This window comes from Monodelphis domestica, chromosome 3 (assembly GCF_027887165.1).
Source record: "Monodelphis domestica isolate mMonDom1 chromosome 3, mMonDom1.pri, whole genome shotgun sequence".
Classification (NCBI taxonomy): Eukaryota; Metazoa; Chordata; class Mammalia; order Didelphimorphia; family Didelphidae; genus Monodelphis; species Monodelphis domestica.
Window position 1 is genome coordinate 42,595,199 of NC_077229.1, and position 24,188 is coordinate 42,619,386.

The 24,188-nt window shown below is 44.9% G+C and overlaps 1 protein-coding gene and 1 long non-coding RNA gene across 3 annotated transcripts in view; one reads left to right on the forward strand and one right to left on the reverse strand.

Annotated features, from left to right (window-relative positions):
- Window positions 1-20,925: 20,925 nt before the first annotated feature.
- On the reverse strand, window positions 20,926-22,940 carry LOC103098106 (uncharacterized). The gene is made up of 2 exons (XR_008917314.1): window positions 22,834-22,940; window positions 20,926-21,526 (listed from the first exon to the last, which is right to left on the reverse strand). It is a non-coding gene; the product is annotated as an uncharacterized LOC103098106 (long non-coding RNA).
- Window positions 21,999-24,188, forward strand: part of NAA25 (N-alpha-acetyltransferase 25, NatB auxiliary subunit) — a 58,617-nt gene continuing 56,427 nt past the window's right edge. For both annotated transcript variants that reach the window (XM_007490033.3, XM_001365871.4), the window contains exon 1: window positions 21,999-23,036. In XM_007490033.3, the coding sequence (XP_007490095.3) occupies window positions 22,568-23,036 (469 nt within the window). In that variant the 5' untranslated portion in view covers window positions 21,999-22,567. The remainder of the gene's footprint in view (window positions 23,037-24,188) is intronic.

Below are 24,188 nucleotides of genomic sequence, written 5' to 3' on the forward strand. Positions count from 1 at the left end.
TCGGAGTCACTGGGTCCCCCACCCTTGTGATGGAGTTGCCTGACTGAGTCAGAAGGAAACACCCCACCCTCTATCCCTCTCTGTCTCTATTTCTGTTTTTATGTCTTCATCTCTGTCTCTCACTTATTCCATCTCTAACTCTTATCTCTGTGTCTCTCTGTTTCTATTTTTCCTGTTTTTCTTTGTCTCTCAGTCTCTGTTATTCTATCTGTGTCACTGTCTCTGTTTTTCTTCTCTATCTCTATTGTTCTGTCTGTCTAGATCTGTTTTCTCGCTCTGTCATCATCAATTTTTATATTTCTTTGTCTCTGTCCATTGTTCTGCCTCTGTATCTCTGTGTCTGACTCTTTGTCCCTATCTCTCCAACCCTCTGTCTCTGTATTAGAGAATTCCTTGGGGCACAGAGAATTTAAGCAATTTTCCCAGGGTCACACAGCCTGAGCAGATGTCAGAGGCAGGACTTAGAAATCAGATCTTCCTGATTCCAGGGCCGGCCTCTCAAATAAAACACGTTAAAAAGAAAAAGAAAACCAAAGAAGCTCATGTCATTTCCCCTCCTCCCCACAAACTCTTCTTGAGGATAATGTCTCCTACACTGGGCTTAATCTCTTGCTGGGTGTCCTTTCTGTAGCCATGGGCCATTTCTAATTAATCAGCCTCCAGAGCTGACTCTCAGTCTCTACTTGATCTCCCTCAACCTTGAGCATCAAGCTTCACAAAAAAAAAAAAAGCTTCCTTTTTTCTCTCACCCAGCTGTTGGCAATGCTCTGGGTCCTGGCCAGCTATGGGCATAACAGTAAGTGGAGGAGGGTGGGGGGAGCTGGGAGTGACTCTTGTCAGGGCTCAGAATACAGGCTGGAAGAAGCTTGGCAGGCTCCCTCTTTCCCTCCCTCTCTCTCCTCTAATTCCTTATTTGAAGAACACACACTAGGGCCTGACCTTTAAATGGTCCTGCAGGCTTCCCTTGGCAAGCAGCCCATGCCACCCCACCCCACCCCACCCTCTCCTCATACCCTTTAAGGGGATAGGAATCTGGTCTCTGAGAAACCTGTTCTGTTTTTCATTGCAGCAATTCATGGATCCTTCCCCCCCTTCCCTCCTTCCCTTCCTCCTTCCTTCCCTTCTTTCTTCCCCCTTCCACCTTTCTTTCCCTCTTCCTTTCCTTTCCCCTACCCCTTCCTCCTTCCTCCTTTCCCTCCCTGTCTCCTTCCTTCCTCCCCTTCCTCCCTCCTTCCTTCCCTCTCTCTCTCCCTCCTTCCTGCCTTCCTTTCCTCCCTCCTTCCTTCCCTCTCTCCCCTTCCTTCCTTCCCTTTCTTCCCCCTTCCTTCCCTCCCTCCCTCCTTCCTTCCTCCTTTCTTTCCTTCCTTCCTCAAGTTAAACAGTTAATAAGCATGGAGGGGAGGAAAAAAGTTCCTCCTTTTCTCCCCTCTCCCTCTCCCTATCTCCCTCTTCCTCTCCCTCCAAGTTCCTCCTTTTCTCCCCTCTCCCTCTCCCTCTCCCTATCTCCCTCTTCCTCTCCCTCCCTCTCTCTGTCTCTATCTCTGTCTCGGTCTCTCTCCCTCCCCCATCCAAGAGAATTCTGTTGCCAGAGGAATAGATTGCGGTAATTCTAAGTGAAAGCAGTCCATAATGCTTTCATTCCATGCCCTCAGGAAGCGTATATCTCAGTAGTGTGGAAGAGGATTTACAAGACAAACCAAGCATGCAAACCAAAGTAAAGGACTTGACCTGCTCTGTCAATCCAGGAGAAGGTTCCAAAGGGAATGTTCCCAGGAGGAGGCAGTTGGGAGCCTGGCCAGAGGAGAGGACCTGGGACTTTGGCTCTCTGGGGTTATTGACCAAGGGAGAAACCTCTTCTCTGGGGTTCCTGCCCAAGAGAGACTGGCTTTTCCTGACTTGGGCAGAGAGAGAGAGACCTTTGTGGCTTTTGACGGAGTCTGGACTTGAGTTACTCAAGCAGAGATTATCTGACTAAAGAAAGAAGAAAAGAAGAAAGATATTTGTCCTCCAAACTCTCTGATTGTTTCTGTGTCACAGCTGTGGCTGAACTGACATTTCCCAAAACCTCCTAATTCCCCTTGTAGATTAGGGACACCGCTATCCCACTCACCTTCATTTTCCATCCTGTCCTATCATTCCTAATAAATCCCTTTACCTTAGAAATAGAAGAGTGAAGAATATTTCTCTGAAAGCTCTCCTCCTGAGTTACTTAGAAGGTGCCTGACTAACTAAGACCAGGGGAGAGGAAAGGGAGGCAAAAGGGCTGGGTGAAACCTGGGAGGTGAAGGGAGGAAGAGGGTAGGAAACATCTTGACTTATTAGCCATTAGTGATCAATAGGCAGTTCCAGAGCACCCCTCTGGTGGTATCTATCTCTCTAACAGCATCGCTCTATCTCTCCATCTCTCAAAAGTACTTCTATCTCCATAGCAAATAGGCATCCCTGAGATTCCCCTCAGTCTCTAGCCTGCCAGAGTATCCATTCACTGCAACTAGAAATAGTTTCACACAGATTATATTTTTTATTACAGTAGGTACAAGGTCACCAGCTACAAATCGACTATAAAGCTTTGACCAAGTCTGTTAAGGAGCATTATAAGGGGTGGGGGTTAGAGGCCTGTGATTTCATTTTTGTAGGGTATGAAAAAAAAATCACCCCACTGAGACAGATGGGAAACTAACCATTTGAGAGTTGTCTAAGAAAAAATAAGTGACTTGTCCAGGTTAGAGGCATAACTTGAACCCAAGACTTCTCAATGCCAAGGCTAACCCTCTAGAGATCTGTTGTACCAGGTGGCTTCTTGTGAAACAACATTTGTAAGCTAAGACATAGAGACAATATGGTTCAGGGGGAAGTGTGTGGAAGAGCCAGAATGCCTGGGTTCAAACCCTAGCTCTTCTATTTGTTGTTGCTCAGTCATGTCTGACTTTTCATGACCCCATTTTTGGGTTTTCTTGGCAGAGATACTGGAGTCGTTTGGTATTTCCTTTTTCAGCTCATGTTTCAAATGAGGAAACTGAGGCCAACAGGGTTAAGTAATTTATTCAAGGTACCCAAGCTAGTAAGTGTCTGAGGCTGGCTTTAAACTCATCTTCCTGACTCCTGACCCTGCACTCTATCCACTGTGCCACTTCACTGCTCATTGTTACTACTGGTATGATTTTGGGGCAAGTCACTTTGAGATATTCAACTATTTGGCCTCTGAAGTCTGTCACAGCTTTAGGTCTATGATCCCCTGCTCTTGTGACCTCCCTAGTCCTGAAAACTAAGCTTCATAGCACAGCTCAAGACTGGATAAACCCTTGGATCCCCAATAGTATTATTGCCTTTCATTAACATCAGAATCCACTACAAATCCCAGATCACTTTCTTCCCATCTGTAACAACATCCTGAGGTTCTCTGGAGACCTGGTTTTCCCAGAGAGAGTTAGTTCACTTGACTTTGGAACTCGGCCCAAGACAAAGCCAGACTGATTTCTGAGACCTTATCTAACCTACGAGGTCTAGGGAGGTCTATGTTTCATATGCCTCACATCCATCCATCCATCAATCCATCCATCCATCCATCCGTCCATCAATCCATCCATCCATCCATCCATCCATCCATCCATCCATCCATCCATCCACAAGACATCCCAGATCTACCCAGACCTCTTGCCATCTTCCCTGCCTGACGCCCAGTACCTCCCTGCTCTTATAGTCCCAATTCTGACTTTCTACCTTTTTCTGAATAACAATCTACTCAATATTACCTTCATCACAACCCATATGGTCAGGAGAATCATCTCTATTCTGCCACTTCTCAGCCTCCCTGTGACTCACCAAGCCAAAACCCCTCCCCTACTGTCTATCTCCTTCTACTGGCAGGTTTAAAAACAAAATAATAGGTCATCAGTGATCTATATGTAATGATGTACTGCTAAATGTTTAACAACCAGCTTTTTGAGAGAAACAAATGTGCTCAGGATATACTTTTAAGTTCAATTTTAACATTTTTGTCCATCGTTTTCTTAATTCTAGCCAACTGACAAAGCAATAAATCAAGCTTTGATTTGTAGTCTTTGTGGATTTCAGAAGTATAAATGCTCACACTGAAAATTTAAGCTCTTTTACTTAAATTTAAGTTCTGTTTTTCTTCTATGTGTTTTCCCCTGATAATAGTTTGCCTGAGTGTCTGGGGTATGCCCTGCCATCATCAATTCCAAGATGGTAGATAAGGGTTTTTTTAAAAAAGGATGTAAGCCAGTAGAGGCCAGACACTGTCATATTTTTGGATTCTCAGGGTCTAGTACAATGCCTGTGTGTGGGATGGGGTCACAGACAGTGAACCCCAGCACCGAAAATGTTCACAAACACAGAGCTCAGAAGCCAAAGTAGAAGACAGCAGTTTATTCTTTCTTGAAAGGGACATTGTCCAGCTCTAGGTGCCTAAGGAATAGCAAAGTATGGAGTCCAAAGAGTCCATTTATAGGGGTCTCCCATCAAAGAAATTCCTCCCCCTCCCCCCTTTTGTTCCTATCAGACATTCCTCATCTTTGACCTCTTTAAAAGATAAGTGAGCCACTGGGCTGCACAAAGTAAGCCAGTTAGACATCCAGTTAAAAGATGAGTGAATCACTGGGTTGTGGATGCTGAGATTTGATGGATTGTGAGCGACTCCATCCCTCAAGGCCTTTGAAATGTGAAAGGCCAAGGTTTTTGTTTTTTGGGGGGTGAGGGGGGGTTCTAAGAGAAAGAGAAAGTCCTTGATTCTGTCTAAGTTCTTAGCACTTTTTATAAGAAAGACACAGATTTCATCCCATTCACCTAGAACAAACAGGAGGCACTTAAATGCTTTTTCATTCATGAATTCATTCATTCATTCATTCATTCATTCATTCATTCCTTGCCTAAGATCCATGATGTCAAGCAATGATCTCAAATTCAAATAAACATGGATCCTTGTTGCCCACATAGTGACTCAGAAAACCACAAGTTACCATTATCTAGGTTGTATTGCATTTTTATGAAATTTGTTAAATATTTCCCAGTTCTATTTTAGTTCTTTTTATTTATTTATTTATTTAATTGATTAATTCATTTGTTTGTTTATTTGTTAGTTAGTTTATATGGCTCCAAGGCAGAAGAGTGGTAAGGGCTAGGCAATAAGGGTCAAGTGACTTGCCCAGGGTCACACAACTGGGAAGTATCTGAGGTCACATTTGAACCCAGAACCTCCCATCTCTAGGCCTGGCTCTCCATCCACTGAACCACTTTAATCTGGTTCTGGACCACTCTGGCAGCCAGAGAGAATTTGCTCAGGCCATCAGGAGTCAAATTGAAGATAGGAGCAGGCTCTGGGGAGTCCAGTGGAATAAGCTCAGGGGAAAGAAGTGTGTGGACCCCAGCACAGAAAGAAGATGGCTCCTCACCCCCTCCTCCCACCCCATAGTGTCAGAGGCAAGTTTCATTGGTATTACAAATGCATATGAACCCATTCTTCCTACTGATGCTATGCATACTTGTGGGACAGAGTGTCCTTAGCTAATGGGGCTAATGTTTTACTACTCTACAGGGTACCCAGAGTACCTTGAATTCAGACCAATAATCATCCCCCCGATGACCCAATTCTCTAGGAGGAGTGAGTTAGGGTGGGTAGCCCAGAGGGAATTTGGGTGGGGTGCATTAGTCACTGGGGGATAGAAGAGGCTTTATGTCCTAGCTGGGGAGCTGAGTTTGGAAGGAAGCCAAGGATCCTAAGAGATGACTAGAAGAGCAAACAAACCTGCTATTACCAAGGTATGGAGAGGAGAGCTAGTGCTGGCAGAGAGGAACAGAGAAGCCAGCTTGAGGGACTAGAGGAAACTGGGATAGCAGAGCAGTTATAAAGGGATTTTTGTGGAGTTATATTTGATCCTGGGGGGTATGAGATGTGGAGGAAGGACCTCTGGTTTGAGGGCTCTTCTCAGGGCTGCTCATCCACTTTTTCCCCCCTTTAAACCTGACCTTCTAACTTAGAATTAATACTGTGTATTGGTTCCAAGGCAGAAGAGTGGTAAGGGCTAGTTGATGGGGTTAAGTGACTTGCCCAGGGTCACACAGCTGGGAATTATTGGAGCCCAGATTTGAACTCCAGCCTCCCATCTCTGAACCTGGCTTTCAGTCCACTAAGCTGCCTACCTGCCCTTTGCTCATTCACTTTTGGTGTCCATCTGCTACCCAGTTCTCAGCTGTGACCCCAAGAAACTGCATAATGTTCCACGGCCATATCCTGGTAAAACCATCTTGGTAGATGGTCTAAATCAGGGTGAGGCTAACCAATGGGCCTCTAATCTGTAGGTGAGTAAGGAAATGTCTAGCCCAAGCGTGTGAAGACTTCCCTAGTAGAAGGGGTGGATGGGAAAATTTTGTTTCATTGGCCATGAAGGCAGCTGAAACAGGCACTGGAGCTCTTAAAGCTGGGGCAGACACGGAACAAGTCACGGTCATCCACTGTCTCCCAGGCCATTGCCAGCTCCCCCGACCTTTATCTTGCCATTGGACTTGGATGACTTTGGTTTGAGGATTCTCAGAGCAGTTCCAGCTTTCACTGCTACTAAGCTGACATCTTGGCTCTACCCCCTCAGACTTGGATGACTTTGGAAAAGAGAGTTAGGGGGTAGCCAGGTGGCACTGTAGGTAGAACAACCGCACTAAAGTTAGGAAAACTTACCTTCCTGAGTTAAGGTGTGGCCTCATATTACTTACTAGCTGTGTGATCCTGGGTAAGTCACTTAACCCAATTTGCCTCAACCAAAAAAAAAAAAAGAGAGAGAGAGAGACAGACAGACAGACAGATAGAGACAGAGAGAGAGGTAGAGAGAGAAAGGGAGAGAGAGGGAATGAGAAAGAGAGGGAGAGAGGAAGGGAGAGAGAGAGGGAGAGAGGAATGGAGAGAGAGGGAGGGAGAAAGAGAGGGAGAGAGAGGGAGAAGAGAGAGAAAGGGGGAGAAGAGAGAGGGAGAGAGAGGGGTGAGAGAGAGAGGGAAGGGAGAGGGAGAGAAAAAGGGAGAGAGAGAAGGAGAGAGAGGGAAAGAGGAGAGAGGGAGAGAGGGAGAGGTTGATAACTTAAATCTAATTTATGCTCAAGTCAAAAGACATCACCAATGATATCATTTTGGTCCTCTTAGAGCATGAAGTTCAAGCAACCATCAACCACCAGCCATATTTGATCCTAGAAGCAATAGAGAATCCTTAAAGGTTATTGAATAGAGGAATAATCTGGCCAGCCTTGAGCTTTAGGAAAATTACTCTAGGACCTGTGTGTATCAGAGTAGTGAGAGACTTGGAACAATAAATCAATCACTAAGCATTCAGTAGACGCCTCTCCCTGCTAGGTCCTACACTAGGCGATGGCACAGATCTGGGCTTCCTTTTGGAGCTACCTCCCTAACTCACACAGCAGCAGGTTGGCTCCTCAGAGGGATTCCCGAGAGTCTGCACTCCTCTGACCTTAAAACCCCCAACTCTCAACTAATACTCCTAGTGGTGTCAGCAAATGGACACAGTTAGCTGAAAGCACAGATGTTTTGCTAAGATGGCATTGTGTGAACAGCAGGGACCAAATATTTCTCCCATCACCCTGGGGCTTGATCTCCCACAACTACTCATGACATCAGTGGGTGGAGGAGGCACCTACAGGGTACACACCTAGTGAGGCCCACAGGTAGGGAACATACACAGCCAGGGAATCTTCTGCCCTTGGCACAGCTGGGCTGAACTCCATTTTCTTCTCATCTTGTCCTATCCTACTCCCCCACTTAAGTTGTGCCTCATGGGCTTATTCTTCTCCACAGTTTGACTCCCAACTATCAGGGCTAATTCTCTCTCTCTTTCTCTCTCTCCCTCCCTCTTTTTCTCCCTCCCCCCCTGCCTTTTTAAAAATCCTCATCTTCCATCTTGGAATCAGTACTGTGTATTGGCTCCAAGGCAGAAGAGTGGTAAGGGCTACACAATGGGGGTTAAGTGACTTGCCCAGGGTCACACAGCTGGGAAGTGTCTGAGGTCAGATTTGAACCTAGGACCTCCCATCTCTAGGCCTGGCTCTCCATCCACTGAGCCACCTAGCTGCTCCCACTAATACTATTTTGAATCAGTGTTGGATACAGTGTCTTCTAGTGGTCCAGCTCCTGAAATGGTGTCACTTGGTAGGCATTTAAAAAATACTTGTTGGAGAGGCAGCTAGGTGGCTCTTTGGATAGAGCCAGGCCTAGAGATAGAAGGCCTTGGCCTCAGATATTTCCTGACTGTGTGACCCTGGGCAAGTCATTTAACCCCCTTTATCTAGCCCTTACCTCTCTTCTGCCTTGAAAGTGATACTTAGTATTGATTCTAAGATAGAAGGCAAAGGTTTTCAAAAAGATACATAAAAATACTTGTTGATTAATTGGATAAGTAGGTGAATGGGGAGGGAAGGGTTAAGAAGGAAGACTAGTGCCTAGTGCCTTTCTCTTTGCTGCTCCCTGGTAGAAATTCAAGGGAAAAGACTGGATTCTTCTATTGCCAGCTCTTCTCTAGACTGCCAGGGGTCATTGTCACAATGCCTGAAGTTGCTTCCTTCCCTGACTACTTTAAAACTGGGAAACTCGTATTTCAAAACCCCTCAGAGTGTGTCTTCAGTCCACCAATGTCAAATTACCCTTCAATACTATCAGGGCAAAGGTCCTCACATTTTCTAAAGGGGATAACACCTCCCTTAATACATGAACATATGAACACCTGGCTGTCTCTGTTACCTGGACTTTTCTTTTTATGAATATAGTATCTGGTCTGGGAACAAACCACTTGGTGGGAGAGAGGAGTCCTCACTAACTCCCCGCTTCTATCTCCCATTGCACAAAAGTGAAACAGAAATTACATGGAGTGAGGGCACCCACAACACATACATAATAATATGTAAAATATAAACAAGGTAATAATTTTCAACTAATTCTTGGAATGGATACTGCTGTGGGACTGGAATCAGGAAGAGGTGAATTCAAATCTAGCCTCAGACACTTTCTAGCTGTGTGACTTTGGGCAAGTCCTTTAACATCTTTCTGCCTCAGTTTCCTAAACTATAAAATAGGGATCATAATAGCACCTGCCTCACAGGGTTGTGAGTTTTAGATGAGTTAATATTTGAAAGGCAGCTTAGCACATTATGAAGCACATTAAGGACTTAATGAATGTTTTTTGTTCCTTCCTTCTTTCATTCAGGGGAAGGCACTAGCAGCTGGGAGGGATAAAGTCCTGCAAGAGGATCTGGATTTGAGAACTGGATTTAAAACTTAACTATGAGAACATGGTCTCAACACAGTCTTTTCTTTGGACCTTAGTTTATTTCTCTGTAAAATAAAGGTGTTGGACTTTGTTTCTGTTGACTCTTTGTGACTCTATTTAGGGTTTTCTTGGCAAAGATACTGGAGTGCTTTGTTATTTCCTTCTCTAGCTCATTTCACAGACGAAAAAAATGGAGGCAAACAAGGTTGAGTGACTTTCCCAGGGTCATGCAGCTAGGAAGTGTCTGAGGCCAGATTTAAATTTAGGAAGATAAAGTCTTCCTGACTCTGTATGCTGTGGTGCCACTTAATTACCCTCCTATTGGACTAGATGACCTCTGAGGTCCAGCCTAGGTGGAAGTCCTACTATTTCAGTGCACAACTTTAAGCTCATGCTTTATGAAGAGTAGAAGAAGGAACTAGGGGTATTTATCTAGTAGAAGTGAAGATTAATGATGGAGATGCTAGCTGTCTTCCAGGGCAAAGGCTATCATGCATTAGAGAAGACATGCCTTGTTCTACTTGACCCCAGAGGGAAGAACCAAGAATAATGGATGGGTCTCAAAGAGGCCAACATAGGCTGGATTTCCCAACAATTAGAGCTGCCCTGCAGTGGCATGGGCTGCCTCGAGAGGTAGCCGGTTCCTCTTCTTGGGAGGACTTCAAGCAAAGGCTGGATGGATGATCTCTCGTCAGGAATATTATAAAAGAGTTGAAGTGGGTCGTCACTAGGGTTCCTCTCAGCCTTGAGACTCTGGGAGTCTGGGAAACTGATCTCATCAATTTCAATGGAACTAGAGTAGGTTTGACACTCATGCGCCTCCTGGTGGACCAGAGCAGCATGGCAACCTGGTCATCAATTCCTTCAACAAAGAAGTTTGGAATGTTTACTGCATTCCCCAATCTGGAGTCTGAGCAGGGATGGGAATGGGACAGACCCAGATCAAAGGCCTGAGACACTCTCTGTCTGCTCTTCTTGAGGCAATGGGGCTGAGGGAGGATTTGGAGAAAGCTGATCAAGATTTGAATTTTTCTTTAAGGTCCTATCAAGCTAGAATTAAGGGGCTCTTGTATTTTTTTAGTGTGTCCCAGCCTGCTGGGGCAATCTGGTGAAGACTATGGGCTCCTTCTCAGAATCAAGTTTTTAAATTTGAAAACAAAAAACAAAAAACACCACAACATAGGATTACAAAGGAAACGAATTCTATTGAAATACAGTTATGAGGGAAGGGGGACAGCTTGGCAGCTCAGTTGAAAGCCAGGCCTGAAGATTTGAGGTACTGGGTTCAAATTTGACTTCAGACACTTCCTAGCTGTGGAATACTGGGCAAGACATTTAATCCTTACTACTCTTCTGCCTTAGAACCAACATATAGTATTGATTCTAAGACAGAAGGTAAGGGTTTTATATATATATATCCAAATATTTTTTTAAATGAGTTAATAAATACCAGGTTTAGCCCTACTCTTACTTTTACTGATTACAGGAAACTGGGGTTTGAATCCTAGCTCTGACATTTTCTGGATGTGTGATTTTCAGCAAGTCATTTCAGGCTCTCTTTGGGCCTCAGACTGAAAAATGAGGGGGATTGGATGAAGTTTAAATGTCCTTCTAATGCTAATTTATTCACTCAATCACTTCTACTCTAATCTTGAAAATACTCATTGCTAGTTATAGACAGATTTGGCTATATACTTTATTTTTCTAATAATTGATATAACTAACTTTATTTTTTAAATTCATCTAACTTTTATTAACACTTAAAAATTTTTATTCATTCCAAAAATAACCTTCCCTCTTGCCTTGCCAAGAATCATTTTTTAAAACAAATATTTTTTGGGGGAGCAGCTGGGTAGCTCAGTGTATTGAGAGCCAGGCCTAGAGATGGGAGGTCCTAGGTTCAAATTTGGCCTCAGGCACATCCTAGCTGGGTGACCCTGGTCAAGTCACTTAACCCCCATTGCCTAGCCCTTACCACTCTTCTGACTTGGAGCCAATACATGGTATTGACTCCAAGACAGAAGGTAAAGGTTATTAAAAAAATAAAAAGAAAGGAGGGTCAGTTAGGGAGTACAGTGGATAGAATGTCAGACCTGGAGTCAGGAGGATCTGGGTTCAAATATGGCCTCAAATTTCTAGTTGTGTGACCACACAGAAAGTCATTTGGCCTCAGTTGCATAGCCTCTGTAACTCTTCTGCTTTGGAACTGATATTTGATATTAATTCTTAGATGGAAGGTAAGAGTTTTTAAAAGAAAGGAGAAAGGGAGGAAGGAAAGGAGGGAGGGAGGAAGGGAGGAAGGAAAGTAGGGTAAAAGGGAGAAAGGAAGGATGGAAAAAAAGAAGGAAGGAAGGACCCATGAATTGTTGCAATGAAAACCAGAACAGGTTTTCTCAAATACCAGATTCCTTTCCCCTTAAAGGGTATGAGGAGAGAATGGAGTGGCATGGATTGCTTGCAAAGGGAAGGAAGGAAAGAAGGAAAAGAGGGAGGGAAGTAAGGAGAAAGGGAAGAAGGGAGGGAAGAAAGAAGAAAGGAAGGAAGGAAGGAATGAAGGAAAAAAGGACCCATGAATAGCTGCAATGAAAAACAGAGCAGGTTTTCTAAGAGATCAGATTTCTATCTTCTTAAAGGATATGAGGAGAGGGTGGGGTGGCAAGGACTGCTTGCCAAGGGAAGGAAGGAAGGAAGGAAGGAGGGAAGGAAAAAAGAAGCTCAGAATTATCTAACTGCTTACTATTCCAGAAAGAGGATTATCATTCCCCCTCTGGGATCTAGAGATACTTTTGAGGAGTTGCCCCCATTCTCTGGTGTGTTTCCTCCTACAGTTAGCTTCCAATGACTAATGCTTCAGTTCTATTTAACCAATGAACACCAAAAACTTTCACAAAGGGATACTGACTTTGGGGATACAGCAAGAATTAAAGTATGAGCATTTTATCCCCTAAAACTTTGGGGAGCATTCTCTCCCATACTACCTCAATCTCTGGAGACAGGGATCTCAGAAAACACTGAGTCTACATTTAGTTCCACGGAATCCACATCCCATCCAAATGTGGCATCATTTGCTAGATGAAGCTTGTCTCTGCAATGGCTGGGCTGGGTACCAATATTTCTATAGTCATTATAGATATTATTTTCCTGATTCAACTTACTTCATTCTGTATCAGTTTATATAAACCATCAGATACTTCTCTGAATTCTTCATATTTATTGTTTCCTACAGCAGGGTCATATTTCATCACACCCAACAGACACAATTTTTTTGGTCTTTCCCCAGTTGAAGGGGACCTACAGTGTTTACAACTCAATTCAATTAACATTTATTAAGCACCTACTACTTCTAGACACTGGAGATGCAAATAAGAAAAAGAAAGACAGGTCTTGCCCTCAAGGAGCTTGCAGTCTACCAGGATATTTTCAGTTTTTTCTTCTCTCAAAAAGCACTTCTATGAATATTTTGGTGTCGGGGCAACTTTTCTTTCAGGCTTTGACTTCTTTGGGGCATCACCCTAACAGTGGAATCTCTGAGTCAAAGGGTATTGACATTTTAGTCACTTTTTAAGGTCAGTCACTCAAGTTTTCCTACCCTCAGTTTTCATATATGCAAACTAGAGGAACTGGTACTAGATTGTGCAGTGTAGACAAGCACAAAGAACATTGGGGTGGACAGAAATCACCTGAGTACAATGGAAAGGGAGCTAGATCCAAAGCCATTGCTTTGAATTCTGGTTCTGCTTCTTGCTAGCTATAAGGGCCTTAGGAAAGTAAAGGATTTGGTTGAGAGGTGACCTAGAGATCTAGATCTATTAGCCCATTAGGTATGTACTTCTGTTATCACCATCTGTCTTAGAATCAATACTATGCATTGGATCTAAGGCAGAAGAGCAGTAAAGGCTAGGCAAAGGGGATTAAATGACTTGCCCAGGGTCACATAACTAGGAAGTATCTGAGGCTGTATGAGAACCCCGGACTTCCCATCTCTGGGCCTGGTTTTCTAGCCACTGAGCCACCATGTTGCTCCCATGGATGCCATGAACTGAACAGGAGGAGAGGGGAAGGATTCTTCTTCTCTTGGTCCCTCTTTGTTACTCCCAGCTTCAAGAACTAGTTTTGGAATGCTTGTTTCTGTTCTGTTCTTTGACCTCAGTTTAAGGGGAAATCAAAACACTGATGTGGGAATTTTCCTAGGCAGTGGCTCAAGAGCAGAAGGGAAAGTAAAAGGGAAAATGGAGTGTAATCTTGTCATCTCACCAACCATGAATCTGCTGTTTTGGCTTGACCTGTTCTTTGCTCTTCTGCCAACCCAAACACCCACTCCTACCTTGGTTCTTTCTGGTCAGTTCTCTACTCCTTGTCTTGATCTGATTGCCATTGCCTGTCTTAAGCAGCGAGATCATGTGCCTATCTCAAATTCTCTGCCAGGTTTAAGAAGAGAAGGAGAGATCTTGGTGTAATCATGTGCCCTCCATCTTGTCTATTTCTCTGTGTAACTACCCTCTGGAGGGAAGTCCCTTTGAGGTCAAAAATTCCCCCAAGCCCAGGAAACTTTGAGCAATATATTCGTATTTTTATTTGCGACATTCATACCACATGTTTGTGACCCTCATCATTTAATTAATCAATTGACCAATCAAAACAGTAAGAATATATGAAGCACCAGGGGCAGCTAGGGCTCAGTGGATGGAGAGTCGAAAATAGAGATGGGAGGTCCTGGGTTCAAATTTTTTAAAATTATTTTATTTTTTTCTGGGTTCAAATTTGGCCTCAAACACTTCCTAGTTGTGTGGCCCTGGGCAAGTCATTTAACCCCCATTACCCAAACCTTACCACTCTTCTGCCTTGTAACTAATATATAGTATTGATTGCAAAACAGAAGGTGAGGGTTAAGGGGAAAAAAAAGAATATCTTAAGTACCTACTATGTGCTAGGCACTTTGCTAAATGCTCAGGATACAAAAAAGAGTCAAAAGATAGTCTTTTCCCTGGAATGGTTTGCAATCCAATGGAGGAGACAACAAACAAATATATACAAACAAGCTACATACAGATTAAACAAGAAATAATTAGTAGAGGGAAGAGAAGGTGCTAGAATTAAGAGGGTCTGGGGAAGACTTATGTTAGAAGGTGGAAGTTTAGTTGGGACATAAAGGAAGTCAGGAAGGTTAGTGGTCAGAGCAGAGGAAGGAGACTATGCCAAGCAGGGAGGGCAGCCAGAGAATCTGCAGTGTTTTGTTTGTGGAAGAGCCAGGAGGCCAGGGTCCCTGGATCAAAGAGTATATGAGAGGTAGAAGGTGTCAGAAGACTGGAAAGGTCAGAGGAGGCAAGATTTTAAAAGTCGTCGAATGCCAAATAGAGGATTTTGTATTTGATGCTAGAAGTGATAGGGGGCTTTTGGAGTTTATGAAGTCAAAGAGTCACAAAATCTGGAAAATCACTTTGAAGGTTGAATGGAAGATGGACTAGAGTGGGGGAGAGACCTGAGGGAGGCAGGGCTATCAGCAGGCTAGAGCAATAATCCAGGTGTGAAGGGGTGAGTATTTGAGAGACATTGCAAAGGTGACATTGAATGTGTGTGTTGAGGAGAGTATGGAGTCCATGAGAGCCTGAGGGACTGTGAGGAGGGCCTTGTCCTTTATAGGAAAAGGGAAGGTGGGGATAAGGGAGAGTCTAGAGAGAAAGAGAATGAGTTTTGTTTTGGATCTGTTGAGTTTAAGATGCCTTTGGAACCCTCAGGTCTAGATGTCTGAAAGGCAAGATTGGAGATAAGTAGAGAGTTTGGGGCAGAAGAGAGAGAGAGGGAGGGGGGGGGGGAAGAGAGAGAGAGAGAGAGAGAGAGAGAGAGAGAGAGAAATAGAGAGAGAGATAGACATAGAAAGATGGATAGACAGATGGATGAATGGATGGATAAATAAATGGATAGATCAATAGGAGTGATAAATGGATAGATAAATAGATAGATAGATGAATAGATGGATGGATAGATAGATGGATGAATGGATGGATGGAAGGACGGATAGATAGATGGATGAATGAATGAATGAATGGAGGGATAGACAGACAGATAGATGGATGTAGAGATAAATAGGAGGGGTAGATAGATGTGACATTTATTAAGTGCTTACTGTGTTAAGCACTAGGGATACAAATACAAGCAAATATAACAGTCTCTACCCTCTGGCTGCTTATATTTAATGAGGATTAGGCAATATATAAAGAGGAACAAGGAGGGGAGGGAGGAAGGAAGCACAAGGGGGCAAGATGGCTATTCAGGAGATGAAGAAGGCCAGAAATCTATGTCAGGAGTGAAGTGAGCCTGGATGAGGTCCCTCCTGAAATGGGGTCTGGGCAAAGGATCCCAGTCAGGAAAGTGGAGCCTCAGGATGGAGATTTCTCTAGGGTGGGAAGGGAAGCTGAGGTGAAGAAGCCTAGGAAGTCAAGCTGGGCTGGGTAGCTACTGCAGTAGTCCAGATGACTGCTGAGAGGGGCCTAATCTAAGGTCTAGTAGAGAAAATGGAACAGTCAGCCAGTTGGTAAGCACTTATTAATTGCCTCTTTTGGCACACTGTTGATGAGGGTCTCTGGGTCTTCAGAAAATTGTTCTTTGACCTCATCAGGGTTCACCAAGGTGGGAGAATATGCATTGATGATGGTGGCAGGGCACTTTCCTACAAGTGGCTGTCACATTGTCATGAGTCTGTGATCCCACTGCTTTTGGGAGGCATATGAGCTTGTTGACTGGATTAGACTTGATTGTGAAACCTATGCCAGCTTCATGGCACTCCTCATCATAGCAACCACCAGAGAAAAAATGTGTGCCCAGTGCCAGTTTCAGTAAGCTGGCCTTCATTTGCCAGCCTTGTTTCACTTAGGGATGCTATTTGGATGTGATTCCTGCCTAGTTTGCTTGGCAATAATAGCTGTTAATCTTTGAGATTTACTGGATTCCATGTTGTCCGTGTGTGCACATTCCATGTACCAATGCTGAGTGGAATCACATTTTTTCATGTTTTGCCCACAAGGTAGGGTCCTCACCTGCCACATTAAGCAATGCAGGGTTAGGGGAAGCTTCAGGCAAGCCCATTTTAGCACGATGTTTTCAGCAATATTATCAGATGCCTTCAGTGAGGATGAAAACTGGATCAAGGTCAGCTACTGCACTCCCAGGAAATTAATTTAACTTGAAAAGGCTACAAGCCAAGGCTAAAGTGGAGGGATGATTAGGGTAGTACTTTTCGTTCTCAGAGCAGAGACCAATTCTTTGCCACTTGTGTTCATTTTGGCTTGACAAGCAACGCCAACAAAACCAAAGTTCTCTACAAGCCAGCACCACACCATCCACAGGTGGCACCATCAGTATCATCAAGTGGAGAGATGATGAACGCAGTTGACAAATTTACTCATCTTGGTAGCACACTTTCCAGGATGTCTGTATAGATGAGAGGTTGAAGCACACATTGTCAGAGCTTCTTCAGTGTTTTGGAGGCTCCACAGAAGTGTGGGAGAGAAAAGTATTGGGCTGCCCACCAAACTGAAGGTCCAATGAGCTGTTGGGCTGACCTCATTGAATGCTTGTGAAATGCCATGCCAGGAAACTAAATCAAATCCATTTGAATCGTCTTAGGAAGATTCTGAAGCTCACCTGGCAAGATAAGGTACCAGACACTAAGGTCCTTTTTCTCAAGCTGAGTTGCCAAACATTCAGAGTCTACTGTAGGCAGCACAATTCCAATGGGCTGGCCATATTGTTCTAATGCCCAACAAACATCTGCCTGAAAGATTGTTTTATGGAGGAGAACAAAGACAGAGCAATCGCTCCCACAGAGATTGGAAGGACACTCTCAAGGGCTCTCTGAAGAACTTTGGTATCCACTGTAAGACTTGGGAGATGGTGGTACAGGACTGCCCAGCTTGGCGTGCTGACCCCCCAAAAATTGTAGTGGCTCAAAATAAAGGCGAGATGCACACATTTAGACACATCTCCATCCCAACTGTTCATCTAGACTATTCGTGCCCACCATGTGGTAGTGCCTTCCATGCTCATGTTGATCTGGTCGGTCACAGTTGGACACATGGTACATTGACCCCAACATAGTGATGTCATTTGGTCCTCTTCAAGCATCTTGGCACTGTGCTGAGAATGAAGAATTCAACTCATGGCAAAGCCCTCTTCTCGAGAAGCTTGTAGTTTAATGTGGACAGATATAAAGATGTCATGGAGGCAGAAATGGCGAGAGGCATGAGCTTTCTAATTTTGGTCCCCACTGCTGGGAAAAGTGAGAATTGATGTAAATAGGCATTTCAGAGTCCAACGCTCTCCAAGCAAACTATAATTTTGGCTCCACCCCAGCCTTTCATCATATGCAGACTAAAATTTGCAAAGTGCTAAGATGATGCAGATAGTTCAAGTCATATGAGCATCAGTTGGAAGAACTCCCTGGAAAAAGATGTATTTGCGGTTTGCAAATGGAGATGGTTGTAAGGCAGGATGTGCTGGAAGTCAGGAAGATCTGGGTTCAAATCCCACTTTTGACAGGGACAATTCACTTCCTTTTTCAGAGGTTTATTACCCTCGTCTGTAAAATGGGGATAATACTAATCTATGCTGCAGGGTTGTGGTGAGGATAAAATGAAATAATATGTGTGCAAACTTTAAAATCAACTAATAAACATTGATTACCTTCTATGTGTTGGGCATTGTGCTAAGTTGCTGGGGATACAAATATGAGGCAAAAGACAGTTCCTGCCCTCCAGGAGCTTATAATCTAATGGGGGCTTGTGCTCTAATGGGACGTCACATAGACATTAGTTATTATTTTTCCCATCATTCCAGATGTCACAACTCAGGATCAATGACTAGATCAGCAATATTCTGTATATTGGTAGCACTTGAAGGTCCTAAAACCTTAGGACTTCTCTGTGAAGTAAATGCTTCTAAAGTATTATTACTCCCATTTTATAGATTAGAAAACTTAAGGCTTTGAATGATGAACTGATTTGTTCATGCTTTCTTTTTCTTTTTTTAAACATAAATAGGGGTTAAATGACTTGCCAAAGATCACACAATGAGTATCTGAAGCTGGATTTGAACTCAGAACTTCCCAACTCTGTGCACGGAGTCTCCTAGCTTCCCAGCTTTCTTCATGAGCAGGTAACTGAAAGTCTTTAAATTCAGCTCTAAATCCAAGATCTTAACTCTTCTTTTACACCACATTGTCAATTTTTATTTAATATAAGGAGATCTTTCCAATAATTGGAGCAACCAGGCATGGAATCTCTTCCTCTGAGGGAAGCTGAGATGGGTTGATGGCTTGAGCCCAGAAGACTGTGCTGCAGTGGGCTTAGCTGATTGGTCCAGCACCAATAAGGTGAGCCCAGGGAGATGGGGAAGGAAGGGCACAAGATGGCCCAAGGAGAAGTGAATGGACCCATTCAGGGCAGGGACTCTTTTCTTCTCCATCTCTGTCTCTCCTGTGTCTGGCTGGCCCATGGGAGGTACTAGTGACCTGCAAGCAATGAAAGAATAGAGGAGAGTCTGAGACAAAGAGCTCCCAAGGAATCAACTTGCAAGTGCAGGATGGTTCAGCAATGGCAAAGCCAGTAAGGGATATGGGGTCTCCTCCCCAGGATTCTATCAACAACCGGAGCAGCTGGCTGACTTAGAGCCCAGATGCCAGTGGCAGAGGGTGGAAATAGACAGAGTAACAGAGGGGGAAGACTTGGGGTGCTTAGAGGCCAGGCAAGCTTTCAGGCTAGCCAGATTAGAGGCAGAGGAGAAAGCTGGAGAAAATGTACCTCCCAGCAGAGGGGAGAAAGGATGAGGGAATATAGGGAGGGCTTAGTGGTCTAGGGAAGCAACCACTCACTACCTCAGACATTTGTCCTTCATCTTCTAAGGAGTTAAATCTTAGCAAAAAATTATTAGTCCAAATATTACTATATTTATCAAAATTATATTAGTCCAAATCTTCTATTTTACAGAAAAGAAAACTGAAACCCAGGGACGTTAAGGAACTGGCCTTTAGCCTGAGGATAAGGGGTCTCTGAACTAGAGACTTCAGCCTCCAAAGTCACTGGTCTCTTCCACACTTTACTTTCATCTGTAAAATGGGGGCATTGGACTAGACAGACTCTGAGGTCATTCTAGCTCTAGGTTTATCACCCTATGACTCAGGTTCAACTCTATCCCCTAATCCTTGCTATTTTTAGGACCTTGGGCAAGTCAACTTCTCCAAATCTCAGTTTCCTCATCTGTAAAATGAAAAGTTCAGACTACATTGCCTCTGAGATCCCTTTTAGCTCTACATATATGATCTTTGAGGACATCAACTTTTATCCTTTTTTTCCCCATTTTTTTGGGGGGTCTTTCTCTTTCCAGTCCTAGGCACTGTGTAGGGGCTTAATAAATATTTATTGATGGACCAACTGATTGATTGTAGGCAAGCATTCAATCTAGTATTTCATTGAATACTAACTTCCCTCCTCTAAAACACCAAAAATACTTAGAGAAAGGGGGGCAGGGTGGTGGCCCAGAGTGTCCTGGATGAACATCAGAGGAAGAAACCTGAGAAAAAGGGCTGGGTAATGTGGAGTCCCAACAGGAGCCTCTCTCTGCCTTTGGCTGAGTCCCAGAGGCTGTAGTTTTCCGTCCTGAGAGGCTCAGACTCTCAGGTGATCCAGACTCCCTTTCACCACGGCCCAGAGCTGAACCCTAACTCTCCTCCGCCCCCCACGTTTAGCCTCTTTTTCCCTCCCTAAAACACTTCCTGATCAAACCCTCTCAGGGTCACTCATAAGGAGCTGGATAGGTGAGGGGCACCCTGGCTGGTTCTTGGAGGGAACAAGGAATTCTCAAGGTGGAGGCAAATAGGGAGAGTGTGTTAAATGTGGGGGGCAATGGGAAGGAAGTTGGGGACAGAAGGCTGAGTCTGGGAATAGCAAGAATGGAGAACTGAGTTCAGGGAGCCAAGAGAACTTTGGCAAGGCTTCTTGGTCCCTCCACCTAGGGGGTTTCCAATCCTGACTCTCGTGCATGTGTTCCTTGTCTTCTTGGAAAAGCCCCTGTTCCTAAGCCTCAGCATCTTTATCTGAAAAATGGGCAAATGTCCTCTAAAATGAGGAAACAGCAACAAATGACTTCATCACTTCAGGACTTGAGAAGGGTTTCCTCCAAAGCAGCTGGTAAGGTAGAAAGCACGAGTGATTTCCTCCTCCTTTCTATTCCCATTTTTCAGAAGAAGAAACTGAGGCCATAGAAATTTTTTTTTAAACCATTACTTTCTGTCTTAGAACCATTCTAAGCCTGGAGGTAAGGGTTGAAAAAAAAATTGTTATCACAGAATGTAGAAACATCTTCAGGGATTCCTTAAGATACTCCATGACCAGGTTAAAAATCCCTGCATCAATTTCCACAAAGCCAGTGAAAAGTGTTGAGTTAGTTTCAAAGGCGCACAAACGTCCCCAACATCATAGGACAGATGGAGACCCCCTGGTCCTCCTTAGGGGTTCCCCTATTCACTGGGTTGTGTTCTCCCATTCACCTTGGCATGGGGAAGGATTTCTGGTGGTTTGAGATCCTGTGACTCTTGCCCTTGAGGGGCTCCCCAGAAACCTCAATTTCTTTTTTTTTTTAAAAATATATTTTATTTGATCATTTCCAAGCATTATTCGTTAAAGACTTAGATCATTTTCTTTTCCTCCCCCCCCCCATCCCCCATAGCCGACGCGTAAGTCCACTGGGCATTAGATGTTTTCTTGATTTGAACCCATTGCTTTGTTGATAGTATTTGCATTAGAGTGTTCATTTAGAGTCTATCCTCTGTCATGTCCCCTCAACCTCTGTATTCAGTTGCTTTTTCTCGGTGTTTCTACTCCCATAGTTTATCCTTTGCTTATGAATGGTGTTTTTTTCTCCTGGATCCCTGCAAGTTGTTCAGGGACATTACACCGCCACTAATGGAGAAGTCCATTACGTTCGATTATACCACAGTGTATTAGTCTCTGTGTACAATGTTCTCCTGGTCCTGCTCCTCTCGCTCTGCATCACTTCCTGGAGGTTGTTCCAGTCTCCATGGAACTTCTCCACTTTATTATTCCTTTTCGCACAATAGTACTCCATCACCAACATATACCACAGTTTGTTCAGCCATTCCCCAATTGATGGGCATCCCCTCGTTTTCCAGTTTTGGGCCACCACAAAGAGCGCAGCTATGAAGAAACCTCAATTTCTGAAGGCAACTTTTAAATCTCCTTAAATGAAAGAATGTCAGAGTTTTAGACATCTTGTCCAAGACACCCATTTTACAGATGAAGAAACAAAGGCCAAAAGAGGAAGGAAGCAACTTTCTAAGGAAAACAGAAGGTTTTAGAGTATTTAAGAGCTGAGTCACTCTGGTGAGGAGCTTATCCTTGGGGAGGCAGGATGTTCTGTGGAGTTGAAACTTAGGGAAGCCTCAGATGGGAAACAGAGACCCTTGGGAGCCTCTCCTCCAGAGCAAGGGCCATCTTTTGTGTTTCTTTGTTTAACCAGAACTTAGCATAGTACCTGGCACAGAGCAGGTGCTTAATATGTCTAACACTTTAGCTTTATTAGTCAATTGATTTATTAAATAATTAATAAACAGTTAATATTTATTTTTATTTATAGTTAACATTTTATTAAATTGCTTATTATTAAATTATTTGCTAAATATTATATTTATACAACTAAAATGATTAATAATAAATAATTAATGTTTAATTAATTAAACATGTTTAATGACTGACTGACTATGCAAAAATGGGTCAGTTGGGTTATAGGAACTGGTGCCAAACTTTGGAAAGAATATTGGAGCTAGAATCTGAGGATCTGGATTCAAATTTCCTGGCTGATGCTTATTCTCTGCATGACCTTGAGCTAGTTCTTGAACACTTGTAAAATGAACGTTTGGATTAGATAGCCTCTTCTAGCTCTTGATCTATGACTTGGGTTAGAATTCTGCTGCATATGCTCGTGTGTGACCTTGGGCAACTCATGTGATTTATCTTGGCCTCCATTACCTCATTTGTAAAATGAGGGAGTTGGATCGGATGGCTTCTGAACTTCCTTCCAGGATTAGAACTATGATTCCACGACTTGGGTTCAAATCTCCCTCCCCAGACCTTTGCTTCATTGTAATATTGTAATGCAAGCAGTCTATCCGGTTCTCTGTTTCCAAGTGTGTCTATGATCCTAAAGCCTAGGTTCGAAACTCGCCCCGACCCTAGTTGCCTCGGTGAATTTGTAAATCTTCTAACTTTTCAGTTCCCCAGATGTCACATCGGAGGCTTGGTTCCTTCCTCCAAGGGACAGGCACCAGCCTGCGCGGCCCACCGAGAGGATCAGGGAAGCCTCCTCTCTGTCACCCGACCCGGCCCCAGCCAATGGCTTGGCCGAGGGCATTATCGCGACAGGCGATAGGCTCAGGCAGGGGCTGCCTTTCCGCTACAGGGCGCGTAAGACTTCCCGCCGAGCGGTCTTGGGGCGTCTTCCCGCCTCCTCGGTTCCCTCCGACACCCTTCCCTTCTTCCCCAGATACCTTGGCGCCGCGCTCGCTTGGTCCATATAGTCTCTACCGTATCGCGACTGCAGGCGGAGTTGCAGAGCGGCGGCGCTGGCCCTTTAAGGGCCCCGTCCCGGGGGCCGGCGCCGCGCGTGCGCACTGTGGCTCTGCGCTTGTCATCATGGCGACGCGGGGCCATGTGCAGGACCCTAACGACCGGCGCCTCCGGCCCATCTACGGTGAGTGGCCCTGGCTGGGTCCTGGCCTCAAAGGTAGCTTGGCGGAGCCCACCCCGGTCCAGGGACCCTGGGGGGCGGGTGGGAGCCGGGGCTGGGCAGCCGGCTGGAGCGCGGGCTGCTAGGCCGCGCCTCAGCCGGGGCCTCGCGTGGCCGCGGACCCGGTCTCCTCCTCCCCCTGCTCGGCCTTGGAGACTGGACTGCCGGGGACCATGCGGGAACGGGAATGGCTGAGGCGCGGCGGAGTGTCCAGGGCTCTCCGGGTGGGTGAGACCCGGTCTCTTCCCTCTGGGAGGGAAACTGGAGTCCCGGAGGCTGCGGCGCCAGGACCGACCCCCGAGGGTTTCCGGTGACCTCGGGCACCTTAAGAGAATGAATTCTCTTGTACTACAAATGGGGAAACTGAGGCCCTGGGTGCAGGAGGGGGGCGGGACCGATCCCTGCTGGGACTCCGGGACACCTTGAGATCTTTAAGCCTCTCGCTCTACAGAGGAGGAAACTGAGACCGGGGGCAAGGACTTGGCCATGGGATACTGTGGGCAAGATCGAGGCTGAAGGAGATCCATTTTACAGATGGAGAAACTGAGGCCAGAGGGAGAGGAGGATGCTGGGATCCCGGGGCAGGGCCCCGAGTTAAAAAAGATCCAGTTAGTGGCCCCGTTAGTGACAGCCGAAAGGGAAAGGTCACAGGGTCGTGGTAATTGATGGCAGGGCTGGAATTGAACTTGAGTGAATGCCTTGGCTCTCCTGAAGAGTGTTAAAGTTCTCCTGATCATTTACCTGGGGCTGCCGGGTTTGTGGATGGGGTGGCCATAAGGAGGGGAAGGACTTGGCTAGGGTCATAGTAGCAGGACTGGGACAAAACCTGGGTCTCTTGCCTTAGCGGTTCAGTAAGTGCCCAAGCTGGAAGGGGCCTTAGAAACTATGTAGTTCCCTCCCCTTCTTCCCCCATGTTTAGGAGAGAATGACTGTAGAGAGAGGCCAAAAGTTTCCTTTAAAGTTGTGCTGACTAAATTGGGGGCTTGGCTGCTACCCCAACCAAGGCCTACAGAATTCTAGATTAAATGGATTTTAGCTGGAAGGGATCTTAGGTACTGTGGAGTCCAACTCCCTCATTTTATTAATGGAGAAACAGAAACAGCCTTGTGTTTTTTT